Raw genomic sequence first — 22287 nt, 5'->3', positions numbered from 1 at the left:
CCCTTTTTTCGTGTGCGCGCGCGCGCCTTCAAATTTTTGGTAACCAATTGGGGATACCCAAGCACACTGGCATTGAAGCTAGGCTACATTTACCAAATTTTACTCTAGAATTTTTCATTGACCGCTAACCAATTATGCCCCCACGAGTTTCAGTAAAAAATCAGCCATCAAAAAGATTTGTCGTTTACATGTAGCATGCCACGTTTGGGAGGTAACTTCAATGCAGAGGCAGAGTAACTGTCACATCTCTAAAAAAGGCAACTCAATATGTGATGACTCGACTCGTCATGCCCTTGGGTGACATATTGGCGGCATGCCCTTGGCTTGTATTTCCCATTTCAGATAAGGGTTCGAGTGAGACCATTTCTGTCGGATGGATAAAATGATCTATGCTAGAATGGAGTAGGATAGAAAGGCGAAAGATGATGAGCCAACTCAACGGGCTTGGTGGAAACTTTGCTGGAGGAGGATTGTGCTGAAACTACTGTATAAATTATTTCAATTGATTTGGGTCATTGGGTGTAGGGATCTATTAGGTAAAATACCCGATAATAGAAAGTTTACTACGTATATAATGTTATAAATTTCTTTTTTTAATCTATATGAATATAAGATTACAAGATCAATTAAAATATGAATTTAGAGTTTTGATCAGGGTTTCGGGATTGGATATCAATTTGATACTATTTTCTCATTGTCTTACAAGACATTCTCTTTTATGTTCATACTGTCTGTTCTAAACTCAATGATCTTTTACAGTTTAAAAACCCTATTGTATATATAATGTTAGAGATTTCTTTTCCTAATCGAGGAGGAATATCACAAATGATTAAAAGTTGCTCAACCATCTTATTCTCCTTTGTAAACTAAAAACTGACTAAACGATCATGATCCATAAAGATATTTGACTCATGAGTAGTTGAAATTTATAATAGTCTATTATGACTCATAAACACAATATCCTCACGATTTTAAAACATGTTTAGGGACAACATATCAATCACCCTTCTTATTCCACCCGTAATGATGTTGGAATTAATAGTGGTCCACAAGGGGAATCGATAGCGGTCCCTTAAGGAAAATACGTAGCTAAGGTGAATTAATTGGTGTGATAGGAACCACTAGAAATGGGGTAGTAGTCGTTGTAGATATCTACGAAGAAAGGTGCATTAAAGAAGGTCCGGTACCTGTCCCAGAGAGAAGGGGGTACACACAGCCTATATGGGCCATGCTCACTGTCGTCGTCTAGCTTAATTTCAACCTGGTGGTGGGATCATGTTCCACTCATTCATGGACCCCTCTTCTTAGCCATTTCTGCTGAATCTTTAACACCCATGTCTAGAATTAGATAAGCTGTTTGTGGGTTGATAATGGAACAATGTTCATTTGGTTTAATCTCAACAAAGGGATGCAGACGAGCCAAACATGTCGCCATTCTTTGGAAGAACTCCAACAACAGAAGCCCATGGTTCGCCACAATGAAAAGCAGAGATGGACCTCCCTATCTTAGCCCCATAAGGGTGCCTTTGGCCTCCCTGGCTCAGCCTAATTCCCAGACAACGTGGACCTTCCCCTATTATTGAGGCTGCCCAATGGCAGATAGATACCCTTGGGTTGTTCTTCTCCATAAATCCCATGTGCCAAACACCCCCCTTTCATCTAGGCCTACTAGGACGTCCTAATTTGAGTGCATAATTGCCTTCTTTGAGACACTGTTTAACCTCACATTTTCACGGAAGAAGGTGAAAGGGAAGCTTTACAATTAACAAGTAACAAGCGGGCATTTTGGTCTTTTTGCATTTACCTCTCAAAAAGGAAATAGATAGGTACTAAAAATAATTCTCGTATTCAAAATTAATGAGTTGAAGTAGTTCCAAAAAGCATTGATTTTCTCAAAGCTTGGTATAAATTTATTCATTGATAATTAAAGCAAAGTCTTTAATTAGTTGTGTGCCAATCATGTTATGTTGTGATTATTCAATGGAGATGGGACCTCTTATTATTAAAAGGCTTAAGGTTTAAGGCCAAGGCCAAGGCCAAAAAATGACCATGTGAAATTTGTTTGTACTTGGTGCAATGTATATCTATAGATTCTATACCCTTTAAAAATTATATTAACTTCACTTCTTATTAGCTTGCTTTTCATAAATATAATTATCATCCATCGAGGATGGTCGTCTTTTATAATGTTTGATATTTTTCCAATCATTTTTTCATACATGCTTTAAAGTATAAAGAACGTAATAAAAACTATAAACAAATATGATATGATTTTACTCATTTTTTAAATTATTTTCCATATACAATCATCGATAGTAAGAAATGATTTGATCCTTATCAGCACATAATATTTTTTCAATACACGTGAAAAAAATATGAGAAAGATACAAATAATATAATTAGAATTACGTACATCATGATATGATATTAAAAAGCGAAAAAACGCAGAATATTTATGATGATAAATGATAAAAAATAGTCAAAAACATGGCAGGGAATGAAACTTAAATAATATTTATTTTCTTTTTTTATATTCAAAGGCTTAAATTATATTTTAAAATTGATTTATGATCATAAAAATTTTCCCATATTGAATAATGAACCACATATACTTGAATGACAAAAGATGAAGAGAGGAGAGAGGGAGAGAAGTGATTGAGAGAGGTCTCTATTATTATTATTATTATTATTATTATTTTATTTTATTTTTGGCCTCAAAAGGGGTGGTGTGGGGGGTGGCCTCATCATGTGCTGTTTTTCAAATATTTTAAAAGGGAAGGTTTGAATTTTTTTTCTTTTTTGTTCCTTCTTTACCATCATAAGTCTTCAAACCAAACCCACATTTTAGAAAGAAGAGCATAAAAGCATATGGATATGGATTGAAGGTTGAAACCAACCCTCCACCTCCACTTCACAATTCAAAATTTTTCTTTGCATCACAAATAATTCAATTTTGGGTGAAATTCAACCCATGATATAAATGATGTTGAGGCTCTTGAGGGTGACTCAAGAGAATTTCTTGGACTAGACACTCCTGATTTGACCGTTACCAAACCAACATAATAATGCTTAAAAAAAAAGGAAATTAAAAAAACTTACTCATGCAAATTTTATTAAGAAAAATCTAAGAAATATTTGATAAATGTTTTCAATAACAGTTTCAAAAAATAGTTTTAAAAATTTATTCATTGATATTTTATAAATAAAGGTCTAATCGAGAATCTATAATAATTTTAACATATTTTTAAATATATTTAAAATAATTTTTATATCCAACGGTCCTAAAAAAAACAACCTATTTTCATTGTTCATAATAAAAAGTAGAAACAATTACTGATTACCAAATATGTTTTTTTACTTTTATTATTTTAGATATTAAAAAATTATTTTTGAAAATAGTTATCAAACAGACCATAAATTAATAAAAGATACGAAATCATTGACAAAGTCAAAATAAATAAAAAAAACGCAAGTGACATTCCATGATTAACGATAAGATATCTAAGTCTATTTTCTAAAGGTGTTAACAACCATTAATTTCCTTTGGAATCAAATAATTTTGATATTTATTCAATCATGAACAATCTTGAATTTCATACTCAATTAATATCCACCTAAAGGCAAACCCACAAAAGAAATTTCTAAGTCATTTTGAGAAACATATCCAAATATTTGAGGAAATTTTGGCCCTCAAAATCAACTCCACCATAAATTTTGCAATTATGCTAAATTAATTTTTTTAAGAAAAAAAACAAAAAAGTAAGAAAATATTTTTCTTAGTAAATAAAATTTAAAATTATTAAAAATGTATTTATTTCTAAATTATATAATATATATAAATAAGCAAAATAAAGAGAAAAATGTATAATTTCTAAATTTTCGGAGGACAATCATAGGTAAAAACAGAGGGACAGGAAATCCCGGGACACCAGGCTTGGACTTGGAGTTTGGAGGGAAGTTCGATTTTTTGGCTCTCAAGAATCCATCGCAATTAACTAAGCATCCATCTCCATCCAAAACCCTAATACTGTCTTTCTCTTTCTCTTTCTCTTTCTGTAGGAGTTGCATTTCACATTTGAGATTGAGATTAATCTGTGGTTGTTATTTGAAATCACTCTTTATGTTAGATTTTGATTTGCATCATGGATGTGCAAATGGCAAGAAATAGTAAAAAGATTGGTTGTAGTTGATCTAAATAAATCTCATATTTGAAATCATTTCTCGTATACGTTTTGCAAAATGCAAAATCAGAGACAAGGTTGATTGGTTGAAGAGAAAATGTCAGAAATGGTTGTGATGGATCCCAGCAACTTCCACTTGCAGAAGAAGCAGCTCACTCAAATTCGCAAGGCAGCTCGGGTCTTGCGAGATCCAGGAACCACGTCTTCCTGGCGGTCTCCGCTCAGCACCGCCAGATCTCTATCCCTCTCCGCTGCGACGCCCCCGCCACCTCAGCCGCCGCCTCCACCGCCCCGGCCGCCGGAGGAGTCGAGGAGAGTGTTTCTATACAATTGGAGGAGTGCTAGTCAGAAGGCGAAATCGTCGGTGAACGGTGAGAACGAGGACGATGAAGACGGCGTTGATGGATCGAGCGTGGATGACAGCTTGAGCGATTGGCGGAATGGCGTGGATTCCAAGAGCGACACCTACATTGGCGGCCGGCGGCACCGGCGGCACCACGCTTCGATGATCTTCAGATGCAGAGATGCGAATCTGGTGGCAATGGGCAGACCTAGTGGGATTAAGAAGAAAAAGGGCAGCAAGAATGTACACTCCATTGCTTTGTTGAGACACCAGCAGCAGCAGCAGCAGCTCAACACTGCTCGCTCCGGCAATTCGAAGCGATTGCTGGAGGGGATTTTAGGCCGGGACGACTCAGTGGAGCAGTCGGATGACACTGAAGAGTACTACAATTCCGAGGATTTCCGGAGAATTTGCGAGGCCTCTCCATTGCTGTCAAGGCTGAGGCAAAGGAATTGGTCTCGGTCCTCATCTAGATTGCTGAGGAGCAAACGAAAAGATGACTCTTCTTATTCGTACAGTACGCCTGCATTGTCCACTAGCTCTTATAATCCGTATGGCAATCGAAACCCCAGTACTGTTGAGTCCTGGGATGGGACTACAGCCTCCCTACACGATGGGGATGATGAGGTAGATGATCAGTTGGATTTGCCGGGCCGGCAGGGATGTGGGATTCCTTGTTACTGGTCTAGGAGGTCAACACCAAGACACAGAGGGATATGTGGGAGTGGGAGCTGTGACTCCCCTTCGCTTTCTGATACTATAAGGAGAAAAGGAAGTAGCATGTTGTGTGGGAGTCAGACCATATACCCCAGGCGCCATGGGCTGCCGTTGGGTTCCAAGAAGAGGAGAAGTGTTTCAATGACTCCTCAGGGTCTGCTCCCATTGCTGACCAACAGTTGTGATGGCCATGGAGGGTCATCTATGGGAACTGGGCGAAGTGATGATGAGCTTTCTACAAATTTTGGGGAGCTAGATTTAGAGGCCTTGAGTAGGTTGGATGGGAGGAGGTGGTCTTCGAGTTGTAGGAGTCAAGAGGCTATGGAGCTTGTGGCTCTAAATGGGGAGAGGGAAGAGGAAGGTAGCCCTGAAAATGTTAGGAGCTTGAGTCAGAAATATAGGCCAATGTTCTTTGATGAATTGATTGGTCAGAATATTGTTGTTCAGTCCCTTGTCAATGCCATTTCCAGGGGAAGGATTGCCCCTGTATATCTTTTCCAGGGTCCCCGTGGGACAGGGAAAACATCCACAGCTAGGATTTTCACTGCTGCTTTGAATTGTTTGGCAGTTGGAGAAACTAAGCCATGTGGGATCTGCAGGGAATGCAGTGACTTCATATCTGGAAAGAGCAGGCATTTTAGGGAAATTGATGGCACCAATAAGAAGGGAATGGACAGAATGAGGTACCTTTTGAAAACCATGCCATTTGGAACTCCATCGCCTCTTTCACCATACAAGGTTTTTGTTATTGATGAGTGCCATTTATTGCCCTCTAAGACTTGGCTTGCTTTTCTCAAATTTCTTGAGGAACCGCCACCACAAGTTGTGTTCATATTCATAACACCTGATCTTGAAAACGTGCCTCGTACTGTACTTTCACGGTGTCAGAAATACCTTTTCAACAAAATCAAAGAAGGTGATATTGTTGCCAGGTTGAGGAAAATTTCTGATGACGAGAATCTGGATGTTGAATCAGATGCATTGGAGTTGATTGCCTTAAATGCTGATGGTTCCCTTCGAGATGCAGAAACTATGTTAGACCAATTGAGTTTGCTGGGGAAGAGAATCACTACGTCTCTTGTAAATGACCTTGTGAGTTTGCGACCATGCTTCCATGACACAGTCTGGTTCAATTTTTAAACCATTTTTATTTTTGTGATTAATTCTGTTTCCTGCTAGAGCTCCAAATACATTATCCTCCTTGCAACTTACAATGTTCGATTTGGCTGTTGAATTTCACTTGAGACAGTGTACTTGATATGAATTTAGTAGATGAAGACCAAAAACCTTGGCCTTTTAGCTTGAGCTAAGAGTTGGATTGTTGATCTGATCTTATAGTGTTTTTTTTTCCTTGGTGGAGAACTAGGAAAAAACCATTTTTTAGCAAATTTTAGCTAGCTGAATACTTCTTCTAGATCCTTCTAACCATAAGGTGAATTGGTTCAAACTTGTTTATGTTATTTATTTTCTTTGCTGTAGGTGGGTGTTGTTTCAGATGAGAAACTACTGGAACTTTTGGAGTTAGCCATGTCATCAGACACTGCAGAAACAGTGAAAAGAGCCAGAGAGCTAATGGACTCTGGAGTTGATCCAATAGTTTTGATGTCTCAATTGGCCAGCCTTATTATGGATATCATTGCTGGAACATATCACATTGTTGATGCCCAACAAAGCGATTCATTCTTTGGGGGACGAAGTCGTGAGTATAATCCACTTGACTATGATATAGTTGTTTCTTTTAAAGTCAAGCTCCTATGGCCAAATATTTTAGATCTATACTTTTAAATGAATTAGTCTATTTTGTTTTACAGATCTCTTAAGCTTATAAAAAGGTCCTAGATATCTTTAAATACAAATTTGGTAGTGTAATATGGGGGCTGCACGGTAAACACCTGGATAAAATGGATTGGAAGTGGGGCCTATTGTGAAAATTTCCATATTTTGAGCAATGGTGGGAAATATAAACACTCTTTTAAATCCAGCAGATTGTTCACTGAATGCATTTCAAATCCTATATGAAACTCAATGGATAGATTAATATCCATGGCAAATTCAAACACTTTGTAAGTACCTTAAGGAAACTTAATTAATAGTCTATAATCATGGCACAGTCATTTCTAACCCCTTTGGATAAGATCTCACAATTTTCTGAAGCAACAAATTTATTTCTTTGGTAGTTATTCTGTGGTTGCCTTGTCTGCATTGTCATTATCATAGCTGGTGGATATAATGGTCATTGACATTAGGTTCGGAATAAGGGAATGAATCTGGTCTCATTGTATAAACAAAATCTACAACTCTGCTAAATTTGTCTCTTTCTTGAAATTAATAAAAATAAATTGCTAGGATCTGTAATTCTAGAAATTCAATCTTTGTTATTGAAATGATACTCGAGTAATTGTTTTGAGGTTCATCATAATTTAAGTCTTTAAGTTAGTAGCTGAAACTCTGCTGTACTCAATAAAGTCTTGTATGTACATTTTGGGGTTGGCTGCTGTTCAAGTCTATCTCTACTCCTAGTTGAATCATAGGCAGACCCCTCTTCTTCCCCTGCCCTTCAGTCCTTTTTGGCTTTTGTAAAAAAATAGAACCATCAATTTTCCTAAGAAAAAGTTCCAATCTTCAACAATTTCTTTCTTGAGCAGAAATCACCAATAGTTTCTTAAAAGCATGCTTATTGGGATTGAGAGATTCAAAATGAATGCTGGTTTATCTGTTTAGGGGCCAGGTTACTGGGTTGCAGTTCCAACTTTGTTGCAGTCAGCCTTGATGTCATAATGACACTGCAGACTCTATAATTGCAAAATTGAATAGCTTGTTTTTTTCCTTTCTGATCAATTAAAAATAGCAGATTGAGTAATTAGTAAAGTTTGAGCCCATAAAAAGAAATTTTTAATAAATTGAACAATAAGGTTTTACATATAGTTGTATTCAAGTTTGATTCTCCTATCATCTATACTAGGTATCATGAGATGATGCAGATTCTCTCTCCTCCATGTTTTACCGGTCTCTCAAGGGTAATTTGCCTGCAAGAGATCTCATTCAAAACAATTACGATAACTTGTCAAACATATTTAATATTATTTATTAGGCGCCTTCTGTATGAATTTCTATTTGCCTATCAAAAAAATAAAAAATAATTTTAATACCATTTGAACTTGTTTATTTTCTACATTTAAATTTGAAAATAATTTATATATATAGCATGCAACATAGTGAAGTTAGTTAGAGATGCAAGATATGGGTAGATATGGTTGCATATATGAATATCACATATAATTATGTTTAATGCATTTAAACTATCTAAATTTGTTTTCCCAACATTTTTGTTTTTTGTTTCTGTATCTTTTTTGTTTCCTTTTAATAAAAATGTGTATAGTTTTGGGTATACACATTATTTGTTTACCTATGTGTTCGCTCACACTATTTGTTTACTTATCTGTTTTGTTCACATTGTTTGTTTACTTAGTGTTTTCCTCATGCATGAGTATCTTTTAGGATTGGGTTAGAGTGTACACGGGGGATATTGTTACTTCTTTGATAGATTTTGTGGATTGGTTAGGGTTCCCATAGGGTGCGGTCGTTTTTTGTGCGTTCTCGCCCCCATTGGTTTTTTTGTATGTGTATACATCGTGTATACCTTTTTAAATACACTACTTCTTTTACCTATCAAAAAAAAAAAAAAACTTTTTAATCTATGTTTATGATTGGAGTCAAAAAGTGAAAAATAAAATAAAATTGTTTTGGCATGATCTTGAGGAGGGAAACAAAGCTACTGATTGAGCTTTAGGCTTAGGGTGGAGTATAGTACTTTTCAGTATCATCATTCTTTAAAAGTATTAGTGTAGCATGTTGAAATATTGTACTGGAGTAGCCCTCCCATGGTCCCTCTTGTTCTGTTAAATGAATTTCCATAGCTATAATGGTAAACGAAAAAAAGAGTCTTATGCAACCATAATCAATTAATCTCAGAGGGAAACATTATTATTAGATTTATGCTCTTTCTTTGGATCAACTGGAAGCTATAACATTGAGAAAGTATCTTCCCCTTTACAACTACACATTGTGTGGCTGGTCTTAGAGAGCTAGTGGAGCCAGCCCTCCTAATTGCTTTCATCTGTATGAGTGTCCCTTGCCTTAAGGGTAATCTCAGAGCTCAATTAGGTGATGACAGGTCCTGAGTTTAATTGGTTTCCATAGGTTACCCATACCATACTAGTGTACCTTCTTTGTACTTGGTTGCACTCCTTTTGACATTTCTCTAATCTATACTATTTGCTCTCTGCCTATTATTGAAGTAAAAGAGGCTTCTCAAACCATTAAGGGCTCAGATTTCTGTTCACCTGCTGACTGGTTTGTGATTAATGCTATTTCAGTAAAAGTGACCATCTTTTTTTCTTTTTCTTTTTTTTAATTTTATTTTTATCAGATATAAGTGTCCATCTTTTCCCTGTTCCTTAACTATCATAAATTTATAATTCTTCTGCTATTTGCTTCAGCTGTTGAATTCATGTATCAGGATTGCTTAAAAGTTCAAAGCACTTCTTTTCTACTTAAAAAAGTTTAAATTACCTCTAGTTGCTTTCTTTGCTAGTGCCTATATACTAAATACACGAGCTTATTTTATTCTTATTTTCTTTGCAGTTTAATATTATAATATATATATATATATATATATATATATATATATATATATACAATTAATATAAACGAATAATATTTTATTTTATTTTAAAAGCCCATCTTTCAGCATTATGTTCTAATTGGTTGATATTGATTTTCCTTGATTTTTTTCTGTTTCCAACACTTTTACACATGTTATGCCATCATTGGAAAAATTCTGGTAAGTTTACAATGTGATTTACACAAAAACAGTTCTAATGTTCTTGCCATCGACTAGAAATTCCTTGCCTCAAGTTTTCTGAATCTTCTGATGCTAATCCTAAATACATTTACAAAATATTGTCATTTTTCTCCTTTTAATTTGTATTAATTATTGCTATGGGTGGTTTGGGTTGTTGACAGTGACAGAGGCAGAAATGGATAGATTAAAGCATGCCTTGAAGCTTCTCTCAGAGGCTGAGAAACAACTAAGGGTTTCAAGTGAACGTTCAACATGGTTTACGGCAACTCTCTTACAGCTTGGTTCCCCTTCACCTGATCCTACTCTGTCTGGCAGCAGTAGGAGGCAGAGCTCAAAGACAACTGAGGATGATCCATCAAGTGCTTCTAGAGATGCTACTATTGTTCACAAGCAGAAGCCTAATGCTCACCATATGCCTCGGAAATCATTTTCTCCTATTTCCATGCCTAAATCGGCTGAAAAAAATTCCACCCATCAGGGGGATTTATTGTCCCTAGTTGATGGTTTTAATTTCAATGCCAAGCCTGTGCACAGTCAATTTAGGAATAGTGGTGCCTCTGCTTCCTCACATGATGATGTTATGATGGGGAATCTGGTCTTTAGAAGCATTAATGCAGATAAGTTGGATGATATCTGGGAGCGGTGTATTGAGAGGTGCCATTCAAAGACACTGAGGCAGCTGCTACACGCTCATGGAAAGCTTGTATCAATCTCTGAAGCTGAAGGTAAGCCCATAAGACTATTTGCCCCATCTTTCACTAATAAAACTGAAAAACAGAACTTGGCAAGAAGAAGTTTTATCCTTTAATAAGTATTCATTTCACTATTCTAGGGTAGAAAGAAGTTGTTTGCTGCTGATTTCATTTCAAATTGTAATGTGGTAAATATTTTAGGAACTTATATTGATATTTGTTTCCATATCTTTCTATGAACTTATGTTGATATTTGTTTCCATATCTACCTATGGAAAAATATTTTCCATTCCTGTGAATGATAGACAAGTACTTGGCATGAGATTGTTAACTCAATACATTGCTTCATTATTTCTTCACTTTTTTGGAGTAAGACATTAGATCCAAGTGATTTTCATGATAAGAAAACTTAGTTATTATTTATTTATTTAGGTATGCATGTATGTATCTTCTATATTCAGTATGAGTAGCCTGGATTTCACAGTTGTGAAAAGTGGATGTTGACCAATCCTGTTGAAGTTTTCATGCTCTGGCACTTAATAAAACAATTAGTTTGTGAGTCCCAAATTACAGATCACAAGGTCTTAAGCTTAGGGACCTTGATGTTGTAAAGCTACTGAACTATGGATTATACATGGTTCCCAAGCCAAGGGCTTGAGTTCATCTTGCATTTAATTGATATCTAACTTAGGTTGGCACATCCTGCTTCCACAAATGAAACTTAGCACCTGTTGAACTTTTGGGAATTTGACTTCTTTTGAATATTTGGAAAAAGATTGTTTCAATGTTTTGGTCAATTTGCTAGGTTTTCTTTTCTCTCTTTTCCCCCCTTCCTTTAAGTGAGTTTATCTTTTACACATGAAATGCAGTTCAATTTGAAGGAGAGCTTAAGGGAAGGTGTACATCTTGATAGAATTCACGAAAAGAAAAGATTGTAAATTTATAGCATATCAATGTTCCACATCCTTCACGTTTATTGTAAATTTAAGCACATAATCTCAACTCTATTGCACATACAAGAAGCATAGATAGAATGTTATGCCAAGGCTTTGGTATTGAGTCTAAAAAGTCAATTATAGCTTAATAGGGGGCAAAAAATGGTGTAAACACTGTACCAAGTAAAATCACAAGAATGTGAATGATCAGAGTGGTTTCTTCAACTGAAAGTCTATGCCTTAATTGGTTTATATCTTGTCAAAAACCAGAAGAATTTCTGAATCGGGTCAAAGTTTTTATTGTTTCTGAACCTGCTACGTAAGCTGGCTTACTCCTAATAATTTGCCTCCTGAGCTCTCTGGTCTAATATGGTTCTGCTTGCAGGTGGTCTGGTTGCTTATGTTGCATTTCAGGATGAAGATATTAAATGTAGAGCTGAGAGGTTTCTGAGTAGTATCACAAACTCAATTGAGATAGTTATGAGAAGTAATGTAGAAGTTAAAATAATCCTCTTGCCAGATGGTGAAATTTCTATGAATATGAAAGCAGTTGGGTTGCCAGATACTTTGGGCCTGAAGCAAAGGGAAACAACTGCAGCAGTCGAAGGGGAAAGAAAAGCATTCAGCATGAAAGGAATAGATTCAGATCTAGACTCCTCACATCAGGAGCTGCTTAAAGTATCCAGAGGAAGCTTTAATGATTCTGAAGGTAAGCTGAGAGGTGGATCACGAGATCCTTCTAATTGTTCTCCACTGCTAGATAGAACATTTGGACCTACAGATGAATTGGCTGAAGGGCACATTGAAAGAAGTAGTACAAAAGAGAGGAATCAGGAGATTCCAATGCATAGGATTGACTCCATAATTCGCGAACAGAGATTAGAAACTGCATGGTTGCAGGTTGCAGAGAAAGGCACACCTAGGTCGATGAGTCGGTTGAAACCTGAGAAGAATCAAATCCTGCCCCAAGATGGTACCTATCGTCAAAATCAAGTTGAATCCATGAATTCAGTAGGTGTGCCCTCTCAGAAATGGGAAGATGAACTAAACCATGAAATCAAAGTTTTGAAGATCAATGATAGAAGGGCCCTTCAGAAGGACCCAGTTGGTAAAAGAGTCGATCATTATCCCATATCTCCAAGCTCACTTCATGATAGCAGCTTTGTGGCCAATTTCAACAAAGAAAGCATGTAAGTCTTTGCCGCATTTATTTATTGATGATTGTTCATGACATAATCATTTCTATTTACCCTCAAATTTCTTCCACATGATTGCTTGAAACTTGGAAAATAGACTAGGTTAGCTGCTTCCCTAGATTTGGTTGCATTTGTATTAGATGCAATATAAAATCCTGAAAATCCCAGACTAAAAAGTGAGCGAACTTCCTCTACAAGGAAAATATTGCAAGGTTCACGGGCTTCACATCAAAAAAATATTTATATGAACTAGGTTTTTACCATGCAATTTTCGAATGTTTACTATTGTCATTATATTTGAATTAAGAATAATGAGATTGAAATACTTGCAACAGATGGTATTCAGGTTGTTCCAACATCAGCTTATTCCATTAGCATGTTCTGTCACAATCGTTTTCATTTTATTGTCCCATGATTTCATTATTAGCAGTCTGCTGATTTACCAGCTGAAGTTGTACATGAGATTTACTTCTAAAAAGTTTATACACAGTATATCCTGGTGTAGTCTTCTGTAGAGTTCTATGGAAACATTGGTATGCTTAGGTGTGGTATATGGAGATCTATCTGTTGTTTAATGCGCTTGCTCATTGTGTTTGTATCTAGGGGATATGAATCAGGGACTGGAAGTGTAGGTTGCAACAGCTTTTTCTGTTGGAATAACGACAAACCTCCTAAAAGGGGAAAGGTAGGCTGGCTGCTCGTATATTTTTGCTGTCCTTTGTATCTAAGAAAATTTCTCTCACTTTGATGAAGCATACCCTTTTTTTCGTGTATCTGAACCAGATTAAACAACGGCCTCCCCTTCCATCACCCAAAGTTGGACGAGGACGATTCCCATGCTTTGGTGAGTGTGGGAAATCAAGGAAGACAGACAGCAGATTCAAAACATAACCCAGAAAATTCAGTTATTCTTCTGTATTTATTTTTCCAGTTTAGCCATTCTTCAGGAATATGGGGGAAAAAGAAAGGTAATGTAAATGTAATGTGTTTGGCCTTCTGCATTTCTTTAGATCCAGCCAATTTTTCTGGGATCAATAAAGGAAAAGAGGGACAGCAAAAAACTTTGAATATTTTCTTTTGTTCTTTCTCCATCAATGAGGCCTCAATAAACAAAAGACCAGTTTGATTCTGACCTTGTTTGGCTCGCAGAAAAGACGGTAAGGTTAAAAGATCCTAGACTCTACAAGCGTTTCTCAGATCAGCATGGGTCGCTGCTAGATTTTCATGTATTTCTAGGCATTGTTCCAAGACTGGGTATTCAATTGCTCTTTCATTTTGTTGAGTTAGGGTTTGTAAACTGCCTACAACCAACTCTGTACACCAACATCGGGTAGATTTTTGTTTCGAGTTTTGGTGTTATTACTTTCTCATTGATCATTAGAGCATGATTTCACATTGATGGCTGAATCATGAAGAGAAAAATAGACATCTACAGCATAGATGCAGATGTTAATCTCCATGTTTGTATTCAGGAAGAAAGCAAGAATACAATGTTAAGCAAATTCAGACTCTTGCTTTGTTACTAAGAGGAGAAATGGAGTGTTATGATTCAAGATTCAACTTGACCGGAACGGGGTTTTTGCGCATCAAAAACCTTAATAAGCATTGCTTAAGTTGCTAAGTCCAAAAGGATTTGGGCCCACAATAACATCTTTCTTCACGTGCAATCCCATATGCAAGTATGGGTAGACTTACAGATAAACATCTGCAATCAGCCTCTTTTAGGCTTAATAAATTAAGGATTGAGATTTGAACATATGATCTCTCGTCAAAACAAGGTCTTGACACCATGTTGGGCAATCAATTTTTTTCAAAGTTTGAACTGTGTGAAAATTGTAATTAAACATGGTATCAAAACCCTTGTGTGGTGGAAAGTCATGCATTGGAACCTCATTGCATAATTTATCTTAATTAATTAAGCTTGCATGTAAGCCCAAAAGTGGTTGAATGTGGTTGTTTGCCCATGGGATCGTGTCTCCACGTGTGGATTTTGAGTCACATGTGAGGGAGGTGTTAAAGTGCGTGACATACAATATCGGGTTCAAATCCTATAAACTTAAGCTTCTGGAAAAATTGATATTTCAACATATCCAAAGTAAGATGCCATTGAAAGCAGATTCTAAATCCAGATGCCTAGTATGCTTAGCTAACTTGTTGCTTCCCGTGGTAGGGAAGCACTTATGAAACCATAGAAAACAATCGGTTCGGTTCAGAATCCAGCTTTCCCCCCCACAACTTATTACATTTTTTCCCTTTATTCAGTCAAAATCTTCGTTCATCTCTGCTAGAATCCTTCATAATTGTGCTTTAGCTTTTCAAAAAAATGGACTACATTCTCATTGGAGTTTATAGTTACAAAATGGAACAAGGTAACGAAGAACAAAATTTACTTCTCTCCAGAGTCGAGATTCAATATCCGCTCAGCAAGTAGCAAATCATCAGGAGTAGTGACCTGCATATCAAAGAATTAGGGCACATTGATTTGTAATTCAAATAATGCTTGGTGAATCATGCATGTAATAGACTTTGAATACGATCAATGTAGAGAGTTCCGCTACCTTGATGTTAGTGTAGGATCCTTCAGTGATGAACACAGGATGCTTAAGGTGCTCCACGATAGACACATCATCGGTGACCTCAAGGCATTCTCTGTAGAAAAAAGTATGAATACTCAAATTTGTTTCCTATACTTGGGTTTTTTTTAATCATAGTAGTAAACAATAACATTGGAATAAAATGCATATGAATAGAAATGGCGATGTCGGCCTATATTAGAAATTCTAGCTAAAGAAAAACTCAATTCATCAAAGTCTTATTCCAACTACTTGGAGGTCATATGAATCCTTTGCCGCCCTGTTCCTCAATTGGGCCATCTTTTTTAGAATCATAGGCTTTCATCTCAATTACCTTCCTCTTATTCATGCACTACTTTCAACATCTCAGCCTTCCTTGTCTCATTTTCATGCATAGAACCACGTGGCACTTCACAGTGATGAGAATGGTTCAGTACTAGACAACTAGTAAATATTAAGTCCACATGCTTCCATTGTTTCCTATAAAAACTCTAGGGTAAAATCATTTCTAGTTGAAGAAATGAACATTTTAAGACCTTCCTCCCCTGGAACCAGTCAAGGAATTGCCTTCCAGGCCATAGAACTGGTCAACAGTTTGTAATTCAGTTAAGGATGGTGAACAGGGTAGATTTCCAGTTCCACAAAGTTGCAAATTCCACAAGTTTTTTCAGGAAATGTAGATTCGAACTTATTAAACAGGGTTTGCATCACTGGTTTCAACAAAGCACTGTAATTCTGGAGTCCATGAGAAGGGCAATTCAACTGGTTGTATAATGTCTATTGTATGTTATGTTATTGCTTTCGCATTAAATCTTTGGTTTGATGTTTGGTATGGAAATCTTTGCCTTGAAATCTTAGGTTTCACAGAAGGTTATATGATTTGGAGGTTGAGTTGGTGGAATCTTCTATGTTCAATCTTTTTGAATTGGCTGTTTTCAGTGTAGGGAGGATAAAGACTTCCTCTGTGATCAGGTTTCTTACATATTGGTAGAGTCACAAAAGATTCTCACTGTCAACCAATTCATCAGAAGGGTAGGACTCTGGTGAGGAGTCTGCAAATCACTCACTAAACCATTATGGAACAGCTCATAGTTTGTGAGTCTTCACTTTTATCCTCATTTGTTATCCCATGGGTGCCTTAGTCTATGAAGGTTTCTTTGTCTAGTTGGCAGGGCAGATTTGTCTTTGAGGGGAAAAGGAAAGTTTGGAGGCCTGCTCTGCTGAGCTTATTTGGTTGCAGGATTTATTGGAGAAGGGAATTTTTCTGTGTCATTTCCAATTCTAATCAACAGTTTGAATTGTTCCTAGTTATTGCTAAGGCTATTGTTCAACCTTTTGTTTTAGTTTTCTTTGTTCTTTCAGCATTCCTTGAACAATTCTTGTGCACAACAATCACAGCCCGTAAAATAGCATATTGTGAATGGTTAGATACCTATTTACAAGCTCAAAACCTTTTCTTAGCAGCTCAGGCTTGATGACCTACACAAAAATTAGTAGTAATATAATGATATTAATATCAATACAGCAGCTACTTCAGCAAAAAGGCTTTATTGAACATCAAGTTATTTAAACTCTTCAACAGCAAACCTGTGGGGTCTGCATTTCCCAAAGCGTTTTTCGGTCCAGAGTTCTTACTACAAAAGATTCACTGTTTGCCTGCACAGAAAAATTTGAACAAATTTCAGTTTGTTGAGTTTTCATCAGCCAGAACTCTATCATAAATCATACTCATGAGTTTATTTTCAAAAAATTAATGCCGAGAATGAGCTTATATGATTAATTTTCTTGTCCTTTGGTAATGTTTTCCAAGTGCATTCTTACCTCTTTGATCGTAGCTTTAACAGGAACACCAAGTACCGCTGCTCCATTCAGCTGTCCGTCTTTAAGGACCTAATAACAAAAAAGAGATATACCTGATCAGCCTTAACTTGAGAAATCACAGTATGAATGTAGTTCAAAACTGGCTAGGTATAGTTGTCTAAAAGCCGAAAACTATACGTCCAAAGCATTCTGGATAATTTAAGTAATACTCCTAAAGGGTAATGGGAAACACACTAGCACACAGTAATGGTTATCAACTATGAAAAATTTGCTTTATCAATGGCTGTCTCCAAGATACAACTTAATCCTATGAACTAGATTCGTTTGTACAATAACATTCCTCAGCCCAAACCTGCTCTATATCTCCTGTAGATACCAAAGGTCTTGCAGAATCGTGGATGCAAACAAGTTCGGAGTTCAAATCAACTGCCTGTACATAAAAGTAGCATTCAACAATAAGAAAACAAACTTGAAAGTATGATGAGGAGGTCTATTACACCTACTACCAATATAAATTATAGACGATGGCAACGTATATTCTCTTAGGTTATGTTGGGTCCCAGGAAAGTATTAAAGAAAGAAAATTAAAGAAAATGATTTTCCCATTGTTGGTTTTACCATTAAAAATACGAAAGAAAATAAAATATAATTAAAATTAGTTAGAAACTCATGCATTTTCATATTATTTAATCTTTATATACTGTTGTTAAAATAATTGGAATGAGTTTGAAGTAATATATAAAATAATTTATTGATTTTAAATCTATTTTTTTATTTTCCTTCACTTTAAATCTAAAATAATTGAAGCATCAGCAATTAGACAATTAACCAAAAACATTTTCTGAGAAGAGACAAAACATTTTATATAGTAGTTTCGTTGCCTTGTTTTCTTTTGCTTAGGGGGCACTCGTTTTTGGTAGTTTCTTTGATCTCTTCTCAATAAAGTTTGTTTCTTATTGGCTATATTTGGTTCTTCAAAAGTACTAGAAAATGGACAAAAATGATACGGAAAATAATTTTCTTATGTTTGGATATCATGGAAAAAAGTGAAGAAAAAAATATAAAGGGAGAGAGAAAGTAAAATACTAAAAGATTTTCCTCCCTATTTTACTTGGATAGAGTTGAGGAAAGTTTAGGGAAAATGCATTCCTCAACAATTTAATTTTCCTTCCTTCAACTTTTACATAGATAGCCAAGCAAGAGAAAAATTATATAAATGTTTCTTACCTTTTCCTTACATTTTTCATTTCCATTTTCCTTCCCTTAAACTTTCTTCGAGCCAAACATGGTAATAAAAAAAAATTATAGGACTTCCATGATTAAAACATTTTTCACGCACCTGAAGTCCACTATATACGGAATCTTGTCTCTCCTTTCCAGGCAATGTGAATTTAACGTCTATATGGATATTCTCTTTGGCATCTAAGAACAAAACCAACATGTTCATTTAAATGACTTTTATAAAACCCAGCAAGTACACTTGTGCAGCTAAAATGCAAGTACTTGTTTGAAAGGATGTCATTTCATATACAAGCTCTTAATATCGAATACATGAAAAGAAAACCCGCAAACCTTCAAAAATATCCTTGTATGAGGGATCACAAACTACAACAATTTCCTTCACTGCACTCATGCGTGAGAAAGTGTAGAAACTGCAGCAAACCAGGATATAGTTATGTTAAGACGACACAAGATACCATATCAATAAGTGAAGAAAGAGAAGAAAAGAAAAACCAGGAATGTGCTAAATGTGATGGTCAACACTTAGTCCCACTTCACCAAGAAGCAATGAGATATGAGCCAGGTAAAGTCTGTTTTAACCTTAGAGACATCATGCCCACACTCAATAACCCCAACTGTGAGACCTTTTACATCAAGCAGACTGTTCTGCATGATACTAACCAGATTATCACATATGCACCCACATGGCCTAAGGTACTATTATGCATTATATGTTCACCTGGAAGGCGCAAAGGAACAAATTTAACGCATTGCTACAGTGAGCCTACTCCATTGTTATCTGGCCTATGAGGTTTTCCAAGTGGGAATGTCAAAGCATCAGATCTCATCATTTTCATTGATTAATATAAAAGCATAACACCTGTTGTCCATTCCTATGGCAACCTGCTATTGAGAAACTCAAGTTATGTTTGGTTCTCGGAAAATATTAAGGAATGAAAAAAATGCTAAGAAAAATGGTTTGTTAATGTTTGGTTTTACTACAAAAATACAACAAAAGATTAAATACAATTATAATTAGTTAAAAACTTATATATTTTCAAATTATTTAATCTTTATATAAAATAATTAAAATAAGTTAAATGAGTTTGAAGTAGCATATAAAAATAATTTATTGACTTTAAATCTATTTTTTTTATTTTCCTTCACTTTTTCTTTCATTTTACTTTTCCTCTTTATTTTCTTTTCCTAAAATTTTTCAAGAACCAATCATAGCCTTGGTTTCCACAAGTCATCTAAAAATGTCCAAAGCCTACCCCAAACATTTGGTATAGTATCATCTCGAGTTAAGTTTAGTTATAGCCATTACCTATACAAAGCAATTGGTTGGCCTAGGAGAGGAAGGTACTGCTTTGGCATGCTTGCCTATCCACACAAACATAACAAGAAAGAACAAAAAATTAGAAAGGATTCTCAGATGTAGTTACAATTAAGGTTGAACCAATTGCAAGCATGAGGACAAAGGTTAGAACAACTCAGTGGCCTACAATATAACAATAAATCTGACAGATTCATGGTAAGGGTTGATTTGTACTGGGCCCAAATGAATCAATCAGTGAAAATCTTATAATGTCATTTGATGGAGTATGATATACATCGTGAGCCCTAAGGTCTCAAGTTTGAGTCCTTCCCCCATTATTTACCGGCCTAATTATCCGTGTTCCTAAATGTGTGATTTATCTGCAACCAGTGTTGTCTAGCTTGACATATATCGTGAACTCAAATCCTATAATCTTCACTATGTTTGTAGGAAAGTACGATGGAAAGTTAAAAAATAAATAAAAATAAGGATAATGATTTTCTCATACTATGAAAAATACGAAACAAAAAATCAAATAAAATTAAAATTAGTTAGAAATTTATTTGTTTTCAAATTATTTAATCTTTATATATAGAGGAGTTAAAATTGAAAGTGGCATATAAAATTAATTTATTGACTTCAAATCCTTTTTTTTTTCTTTCACATTTTCTTTCCTTCTATTTTTCCTCTTCTTCCACATTTTTCCACAAATTTTCCATGGACTAAACATGGCTTAAGCTTTTGGGAAAATTAGCAACTCATCATTGTTTCAAATAATAATCAAGAAAAAAAGAAAGTTAAAAAAAAACCCACCCTCCTAAACATTGAAGAAAGCAACATTGGCCAAAATTATATCAACTATATATAAACATAAAGACAGAAACTTACACCCATCCTCTTTCCCTTTCCTCCAGCCAGAAGAATCACAGAGACACTCTTCTCTTTCACAACCAAATCAGTCTGCATAAAACCCAATCAATAATATAAAAAAAATAAAAAAAATCAGAATTTTTATATATTGAATTGAAAAAATGACATTGAACATTTACCAACTCTAACCTCGTTTAGTTGCCCAGCATTTGCAGAGCAACTTATCTTCGATGATCCACTTCTCCCCCTTCTCCTCACTTCAATTTGACAACCTGAACAACCCAAATAAAAAAGAGAGAGAATTATGCACTGTTCGGTAGATCAGAAAATGCGGGAAAGGAATGGAATTGCATAGTTTGGAAATTTATTTTTGGCTTGACTGTTTAAGATGTAGTCAAAATTCTCGTTCTTAGTCAATTTTTCTGGGTTTGCTCAGAGACCAAACAGAAGGTGAAATTGAGGAATGGATGAGACAAGACTGCTGCTCTAGATGTACTAAAAAAAATCTAATTAATTTTTCTGGGTTTTTTCCCTTTCTTTTCTTAGAGACCAAACAGAAGGTGAAATTGAGGGAATGAGTGAGGCTTGCCTGGGAAAGGAGAGAGTTTGGAAGGGGAGAAAGTGGAAAGGAAAGAAAGAGGCTTGTGAGGGATCTGGGAAATTGTTGGCAACAGCAAAGGAGAAGAGTAGGAGGAGGCAATGTCCAGCTTGAGGACTCCCATGTTTCTCTCTCCTTCTGCTGTTGCTGAGAAATGGCGGCTCTGCCTTTTGGCCTGCTTTCAATCTTCTTTGGATATGCCAAATTGTTTCAAGGCAAATTCTACAGTATTCTAACATGTTATTTTGGAAATGAAACTAATATAAATAAATAAATAACAAGGAAAAAAATAATAAATTGATTATAAAACATATGTGAAAATTTAAACCCATAATTTCATATAATTTGACTTAAAACTTAAAAGGAGAATTTTCTCATGTTTGGTTTTATTATGAAAAATGCAAAAAGAAATCAAATATAATTAACACAAATAAAATATTTATATATTTTAAAATTATTTCATCATTATATAAAAGACATAAAAAATAAATGAGTTTAAAATAGTATATAAAAATGATTTATTTGATTTTAAATCTATTTTTTTAATTTTTCTCTTATATATATTTTTTTCAAAATTTTAAAAATCAATAGAAAAGAATTTAAAAAAATTATCACTTATCATAAAAACGATTATTTTCTAAAAAAAATGTGATTTTGGTTTCAATTTCAAGTTTCAAAGCACGTAATAAATAGAAAGTTTTTTCCATATTAGACCTTAAAATATTTAATATTTTGAGAGTAGATTAATGACATTTCTAATATTAGTTAAAATGTAACTTTCAACGCATTCTAATTTGAGTATTATGGTATTTATCTACTGCAAATATAAATAAGTTGTAATAAAAGTTTCAAAATGTTTGGTTACGCCTATCCATGTTATTCAAATCATTTTATATATATTTTATTTTTTTTCATCTTTATTTATTAAACAATTATGGAAAGTGCATCATTTAGAAAA

General features: G+C 35.2%; 2 protein-coding genes across 3 annotated transcripts; one reads left to right on the top strand and one right to left on the bottom strand.

Annotated features, from left to right (window-relative positions):
- The first annotated feature begins 3895 nt into the window (after positions 1-3895).
- LOC100242129 (protein STICHEL) lies at positions 3896-14321 on the top strand. The gene is made up of 6 exons (XM_002268923.4): positions 3896-6333; positions 6721-6940; positions 10267-10830; positions 12118-12922; positions 13532-13613; positions 13712-14321. The coding sequence occupies exons 1-6, from the start codon at positions 4279-4281 to the stop codon at positions 13817-13819; spliced, it is 3834 nt and encodes a 1277-aa protein (XP_002268959.3). The 5' UTR covers positions 3896-4278; the 3' UTR covers positions 13820-14321.
- Positions 14322-15015: 694 nt separating this feature from the next.
- LOC100247263 (2-C-methyl-D-erythritol 4-phosphate cytidylyltransferase, chloroplastic) lies at positions 15016-21562 on the bottom strand. Of its 2 annotated transcripts, XM_019223730.2 has the most exons (13): positions 21321-21562; positions 20921-21003; positions 20750-20821; positions 19871-19926; positions 18895-18974; positions 18662-18744; positions 17675-17752; positions 17323-17391; positions 17089-17157; positions 16934-16980; positions 15487-15577; positions 15293-15380; positions 15016-15256 (listed from the first exon to the last, which is right to left on the bottom strand). In XM_019223730.2, exons 1-12 carry the CDS (start codon positions 21451-21453, stop codon positions 15315-15317), a joined length of 927 nt encoding a protein of 308 aa, XP_019079275.1. In that variant the 5' UTR covers positions 21454-21562; the 3' UTR covers positions 15016-15256; positions 15293-15314. The 2 variants fall into 2 exon arrangements, with proteins under 2 accessions (XP_019079275.1, XP_002268908.1); XM_002268872.4 differs by having other exon boundaries at positions 15016-15380.
- Between the last annotated feature and the right edge of the window lie 725 nt (positions 21563-22287).

The sequence above is a fragment of the Vitis vinifera genome, chromosome 12 (assembly GCF_030704535.1).
Source record: "Vitis vinifera cultivar Pinot Noir 40024 chromosome 12, ASM3070453v1".
In the NCBI taxonomy this organism is placed as follows: Eukaryota; Viridiplantae; Streptophyta; class Magnoliopsida; order Vitales; family Vitaceae; genus Vitis; species Vitis vinifera.
This window is presented reverse-complemented; position numbering and strand designations above follow the sequence as displayed.